At 40.4% G+C, this 7,239-nt stretch overlaps 1 protein-coding gene across 1 annotated transcript; it reads left to right on the top strand.

Moving 5' to 3' along the window:
* Window positions 1–346: 346 nt before the first annotated feature.
* Window positions 347–952, top strand: LOC138893114 (F-box protein CPR1-like). Its single transcript, XM_070176885.1, has 2 exons — window positions 347–491; window positions 549–952. Exons 1-2 carry the CDS (start codon window positions 347–349, stop codon window positions 950–952), a joined length of 549 nt encoding a protein of 182 aa, XP_070032986.1.
* The last annotated feature ends 6,287 nt before the right edge of the window (window positions 953–7,239 follow it).

The raw sequence follows: 7,239 nt of genomic DNA, 5'->3' as shown, positions 1-7,239 counted from the left end.
ATATCCGAGCCTTACTTTGCGAGGAAGCATCTCAATCATGCCAAGAATGACCAAAATTCCCAAAGAATGTTCATCTGCGAATTGGGCCCCGAGGATGGTATATTTTTCATGTATTGTTGTCCTTTATCGTCGAATCAACTGGTTGAAGATGTACGAAAACTTAATTTCCCTTCAGTTTGTGAACCGTTGTATTGCTCAAGCTATTGTGGTTGTGATGGCTTGGCTATTGTCGACGTATCCGATAATATTGCTGATGAATGTTCCATACTTTTGCTATGGAATTCCTCCACAGAACAATCAGTAGTACTTCCTTATGCAAAAACCCGGCGGGATTTTTTGTTTGGGAATGGGTTATGACTCAAGAAGTGGTGACTATAAGATCCTTAAGATTATGGAGGAAGAAGATTTTGGTTGTGAAATACCTAGTGAAATTCTCGCGCTGAAAAGTGGTTCGTGGAAAAAAATTGATAAACATCCTCATGGCATTCGCAGTATGTTGTCTGCTATGCATTCTTTGGCATTTGTACATGTGGCATTTCATTGAATAGGCATTTCAAGAAATTATTATGTGGTTTCATTTAATATTTCAAATGAAGTGTACGGAGAGATGCCATTGCCGGAGCAAATATGTTTGATGAGCAACATCGGTATTGGCATTTCAGTATTGGAAGGAATGCTATGTGTTTATTCTACTTCTAATTTTGTGGGAGGGGATACTTTTAAGTTGTGGATAATGAAAGATTATGGTATCAAAAAATCCTGGAGTGCATTGTTTACCGTAGGAGATCCCGATATTTTTTCACCCCTACAGAAATATAGGTTTCCCAAAGGTGAAGTGTTATTCTGGTGCTTAGATCTTCAATGTAGTGGATTGTGGCCTCAAGCTGATACCTTTCAGAATGGATTCGTTTATCTCTCCAAAACTACTTACATAGCATTTGCTTATGTATGATTGAGGCACTTTTTCTTTTTTCTATTATCATGTTACAACCTCTTATTCTTATTAGTTTACCTATTGCTCGCCAGTTTGTTTATTTCAAGATGTTTTTACCAAAGCTGTCAGCTTCCTTATTTCATGTTTTCAGAGAAACAACAGGAGACATATCTTTGTTTAGAAAGAAGTGGTTAAATCCCCATCTCTTTTACTTATTATTGCTAGTCTAGTCTACGAGTAATGCACTATTTATTCTTCAGCTTTTAGTTCAGTGGAACGATGCCTAGCTGAATTGATAGTTCTTACTCTGAAGTCTTAATCAATTGATTCAAAATCTGATGATTAGAGCTTTTTACATTTTGCAATATCATAAAGGACTGGACTTTTGCGTCGTGAGTTGGGATTTAGTGCGATGGTATATTTAAGGGTTTGTGGTTGGATATGTTAGAAATCTTCGATAGATGAGTGATGTTTGGCATATTTCGATATGTGTTGATGTTACTTTACCCATGTTTTAACCACTTCTTGATGTTATTTGATCTTTAAAATTCCCAACATGGTTTAATTATTGGTTTTATGACTAATTAAGTTATGTGTAACGATTTAAGGTATTTGGAGTGCAAAATATGAAGAAAAGGTGGTCTAGCCAGAGGAAGAAGGGTTGGATGCGTCGCATCCAACCTAAAAAAACATCATCTTTCGTGCACCCTTAGCAGTGAAGTCGGTCCATAGCGTCCGCCATAGCATCCGAAACTGGGAAGTAGAAGAGAAGGGTGGATGCGTCGCATCCACCCTCGCATGCAAAATTGGGAAGTAGAATAGAAGGTGGATGCGTCGCATCCACCCTCACATGCAAAGTTAAGAAATAGAGGACGAGGTGGATGCGTCGCATCCACCTTAGCATCAACCCCTGAAGCCGATTTGGGCTAGGGTTAGGAGAACTCTAGCCCACGACTTTTTGGGCAATATATAAAGCTTAAAAACGCTTTTTTTTTTGGACAGCGGGGAGGAAGATTGAAGAAGACAGAAGCTACAACCAAGTTCAAAAACCACGGAATTCGTCTGGAGTTCTTATTCTCTCTTTCTTTTATTGATTCTTATGCACTCTTATGAAATTTTGGATGATTGCCTGAATATGAGTGGCTAAGAATCCTATTGTTCTAGGGTCATGGGTATACATGAATGTTGATTTTTGAAGTTTAATTTGACTACGTTGAGTTTATCATATTGGGTTGTTTATTTAATTCTATTTTTAATTATTTTGTTGAGTAGCTAACAGTGAAATACTATCTACGAATCTAGAGTTGAACTCGAAAGTGGGAACCCTAGATTGCATATAGAAGTAAATAGAGTAAGTTCTCATACCCAGGCATCGGGGAACGGATTCGCGATTAGGATAGAGATATACCTAATTGCCTTACTCGGTTGCAATACAGGAATTGTAAATGCGTTCTTGTTAAACTTAATTCCATAGACATATAGGTATTAAGTTAACTTGAATAGGTTTGTAAGAACTCGACAGATTCTTACAAGTGAAATTAAGTCTGTGAATCAACAATTTCGATAAATCATTTAGTTATTTTAAACCAAGAATTCAATATGAATGTTAGATGACCCGTGACCCTGGAATAGTATATCCTATTAATTGTTATTCAAAACTATTTAAGTGTTGTGTTTATTTCTTAGCAATTCATTATTTGATTGTCTTTAGGTAGTAATTTAGAAAATTATATATTTTGTTAGAAATATCTTGAATCAATAAGCTATTCGAGTTTGAATTAGTCAAAAGTTAATCATAAGTTTTCGTGGGAACAATACTTTATTCACTACTTTATTACTTGACGACCACGTATACTTGTGTGAGTGTGTGAGGACCCGACAAGTTTTTGGCGCCGTTGCCGGGGATTTAGAAATTAGCTACGTGACTAAGTTAAGCTTTTATTAGATATTTGTTCAAGTTTTAATTTTCAGTTTGCCTTGTTTGTATCAACGCAGGATCTTCTCTCGAATGCAGAGGAGTATAAGTGCAAACAACCTCATTCCTCTTGATCCAGAAATCGAACGAACACTACATAGAGTGAGAAGGGAACTCGAAGCTAGAACGAGAATAGAAAGAGAGTTGGACATCGCAGTTCAACCACAGCCAATAGAGATGGCAGGCAATGGAGAGCGTCCGGTGATTGAAGCCGCAAGGCCCAATCTTGCGAATATGACTCAGGCTATTGTGAAGCCTGATATCACTGGGCATTTTGAACTCAAACAGTACATGGTACAGCTGATTCAGTCCACAGGACAGTATGTGGGTCTATCTCATGAGGACCCGCAGAGGCATATTCAGAACTTCTTGGAAATTACGGACACTTACAATTATCCGAACGTTTCCAAGGACTATGTCAGGCTGACACTATTTCCTTTTTCACTGTTGGGGGAAGCTAAGGAATGGTTGCAAAAGGAGCCCGCGAACTCTATCCACACTTGGGATGATCTAGCAAGGAAATTCCTGATCAAGTTTTTCCCAACTAAGAAGACAAAGTCGCTGAGGAGCCAAATTCTTGGGTTCCAACAATGGGATGGCGAGACACTTCGTCAAGCTTGGGAAAGATACAAGAAGCTACTCAGAGACTGCCCGCATCATTGTCAAACTGATGAGGTATTGGGTCACACTTTTGTTGATGGGTTAGATGAAGCATCAAAGATGAATCTTGACTCAGCTTGTGGGGGTAGTTGCATGGCAAAGCCGTATAGTGAAATACAACTCTTGCTAAATAACTTCACTGCTAATGACCATAATTGGCAAGGAGAGGGGGATTCAAGAAGGGGAATTAAACAGAAGGCAGCCGGGTTGATTGAGCTTGATGACTTTTCCGCCATGAGAGCCGATATAGCAAAATTGGCAAATCAGATGAACAGAATGACAACACAACAAATGCAACATGTACAGCAGATGTCTATTTGTTGCGACCTATGCGGAGACAGTCATATGATTGACATGTGCCCCACGAATCCTGAATCTATATACTATGTGGGGCAACAAAACAGAGGTTCTATGAATCAACATGCACAATATGGGAACACTTACAACCCAAACTGGAGGAATCATCCTAACTTCTCATGGGGCGGAAATCAACAGAATCAGAATCAGTATAGGCCTCAAGGAAATTTCACTCAACCTCAGAAGCCACCCCAACAAATGGAAGAAAGTACGAATGACTTGCTGAAAAAGTTGTTGCTAGACAATCAACAGCTCAGGACCGATTTCAGAAATCTTGAGAGGCAAATGGGGCAGTTAGCAGCAAACCAAAATACTAGACCTACAGGCTCACTTCCCAGTGATACAGAGAAGAACCCTCAAGTTAATGCAGTTACACTTAGAAACGGGAGGGAACTAGAGGAAGTGCCAAGGAAGATAAAAGAAAAACCTATACCTGGGGGGGAGTTGACACCTAAGGCAACACAAGAGTCAAAGGAAGATGATGCAAGTTCAGAGCGAATGGAGGTTACAAGGCCACCACCACCTTTCCCCCAAAGATTGCAGAAAAAGAATGACGATCGCATGTTCAACAAATTACTCTCTATGTTGAGTCAGGTTCAATTAAATATTCCATTAGTAGATGTACTTCGTGAAATTCCAAAGTATGCTAAGTACATAAAAGACATAGTGGCTCACAAGAGGAAATTGACTGAGTTCGAGACGGTTGCACTTACTGAGGAGTGCATATCAAGGGTCCAAAACAAGCTTCCCCAAAAGCTTAAGGATCCTGGCAGCTTCACCATTCCAGTGCGAATCGGTAATATCGACGTGGGACGTGCTCTTTGTGATTTGGGTGCAAGCATAAATCTGATGCCTTTATCCTTGTTTAAGCAATTGGGTCTGGGAGCTCCGAGACCAACTACTGCGATGTTGCAATTAGCTGATAGGTCCATAGCCTACCCCGAAGAAGTGATTGAAGATGTGCTGCTGCAAATTGGAAAATTCATCTTCCCAACTGACTTCATTATTCTAGACTTCGAGGCTGATGAACAAGTCCCAATCATATTGGGACGACCTCTCTTGGCTACTGGTGATGCAATAATTAAAGTGAGAGAAGGGAAAATGATTATGAGGGTGGACAACGAGGAAGCAGTCTTCAATGTCTACAAAGCAATCCAACTTCCTCGCCACTATGAGGAGCTCTCTATGATATCTGTTGTGGAGGTGCATGAGAAACTTCTTGACACGAGTGTATATCTAGACGATTCTCTAGAAAAAGCAATCATGATGTTTGATAGCTTGGAGATGGATGATGAGGTTGAGGAGATGATGCATATCCTAGATGCATCATGTGCTTACATGCAAGGAATAATCCCGTTTGAGCCCCTGAATAGGCCAAGTGCCCCCCATCAAAGCCGTCAATTGAAGAAGCTCCAAAATTGGAACTTAAACCCCTACCCCTCACCTTCAATATGCTTATTTGGGAAGTTCTGACACTTTACCTGTTATTATTTCTTCTCACTTGTCGAAATTACAGGAAGAAAAGCTATTAAGGGTGCTACGTGAGCACAAGCGAGCAATTGGGTGGACAATGTCTGACATTAAAGGCATTAGTCCAGCTTTCTGCATGCACAAAATCCTCATGGAGGACGGACACAAGCCAAGTATAGAGCACCAACGCCGACTAAATCCAATCATGAAAGAAGTGGTAAGAAAAGAAGTGATTAAGTGGCTTGATGCAGGTATTGTATTTCCAATCTCTGATAGGGGGATAACTGTAGTAGTTAATGAAAATAATGACTTAATTCCTACAAGAACTGTCACTGGATGGAGAATTTGCATAGATTATAGAAAACTGAACAATGCCACCCGGAAAGACCACTTTCCCCTTCCCTTTCTTGACCAAATGCTTGATAGATTAGCTGGCCAGGAATACTACTGTTTCCTGGACGGTTATTCGGGGTATAATCAGATTTCTATAGCCCCAGAAGACTAAGAGAAAACTACATTTACATGTCCTTATGGCACGTATGCGTTCAAGAGAATGCCCTTCGGTCTTTGTAATGCACCTGCGACTTTTCAAATGTGTATGATGGCTATTTTTACTGACATGGTTGAAAGATTTGTAGAAGTATTCATGGACGATTTTTCTGTGTTTGGATTTTCTTTTGATAGTTGTTTGATGAACCTTGATAAAGTGCTTGCTAGGTGTGAAGAGACGAACCTGGTGCTAAACTGGGAAAAGTGCCATTTCATGGTACGTGAAGGTATAGTTTTGGGGCACAAGGTTTCAAAAGATGGTCTACAGGTGGATAAAGCAAAGGTGGAGATGATTGAAAAATTGCCCCCACCGACATCCGTCAAAGGCATTCGCAGTTTCTTGGGTCATGCAGGTTTTTATCGTCATTTCATTAAAGATTTTTCAAAAATTTCTTCTCCTTTGTGCAGGCTTCTAGAGAAAGATGTTACCTTCAAGTTTGATAATGTATGTCTGAAAGCATTTGAGGAGCTGAAGGGACGATTGGTGACTGCACCAATTATCATTGGCCCCGATTGGGCACAACCATTTGAGTTGATGTGCGATGCAAGTGACATAGCAATCGGAGCGGTGTTGGGGCAAATGAGGGATAAAATCTTTCACTCCATTTATTATGCGAGCAAAACTATGAATCCAGCTCAGATGAATTATATAGTTACTGAAAAGGAGTTGCTTGCAGTGATGTGGGCGTTTGACAAGTTCAGATCCTATCTAGTGGGAACCAAAGTCATCGTCTACACAGATCATTCAGCTATCAGATGCTTATTTGAAAAGAAAGACGCCAAGCCAAGGCTGATTCGTTGGGTCCTCCTCTTGCAAGAATTTGACTTAGAGATCCGAGATCGAAAAGGGACAAAAAATCAAGTGGCCGATCATTTGTCCAGATTAGAAAGTCGGGACCATGTAGCTGAAGGAGGGTCAATCAAAGAAATATTTCCGGATGAGCAAATATTAGCAGTCTCCTCGGGTGAAGCCCCATGGTATGCAGATTATGTGAATTTTATTGCAAGTGGGGTGACGCCACTAGAATGGACACCTGACAATAGAAGAAGATTCTTACATGATGTAAGGTTCTACATGTGGGATGAGCCATTCTTATATAGGCAGTGTGCAGATCAGTTGGTGAGAAGGTGTGTTCCTGAGGAAGAGATGAAGGCTATACTGCATGACTGCCATGCTTCGCCGTATGGAGGTCATCACGGCGGGGATAGAACCGCCCAAAAAGTGCTACAATCAGGTTTCTATTGGCCAAAATTGTTTAAGGATGCACATGCCTTCGTTAAAAATTGTGATAGA

The sequence above is a fragment of the Nicotiana tomentosiformis genome, chromosome 5, assembly GCF_000390325.3.
Source record: "Nicotiana tomentosiformis chromosome 5, ASM39032v3, whole genome shotgun sequence".
Classification (NCBI taxonomy): domain Eukaryota; kingdom Viridiplantae; phylum Streptophyta; class Magnoliopsida; order Solanales; family Solanaceae; genus Nicotiana; species Nicotiana tomentosiformis.
Note: the sequence above shows the minus strand (reverse complement) of the source record. Positions and strands in the feature narration are given on the sequence as shown.

What these genes read in the sequence shown, in the direction of transcription:
- LOC138893114 (XM_070176885.1), top strand. Translation starts at nt 347, where the DNA reads ATGGGTTATGACTCAAGAAGTGGTGACTATAAGATCCTTAAGATTATG. An exon ending in ACATCCTCATGGCATTCGCA is followed by an intron (nt 492 to 548) that starts GTATGTTGTCTG and finishes TTCATTGAATAG; the next exon opens with GCATTTCAAGAAATTATTAT.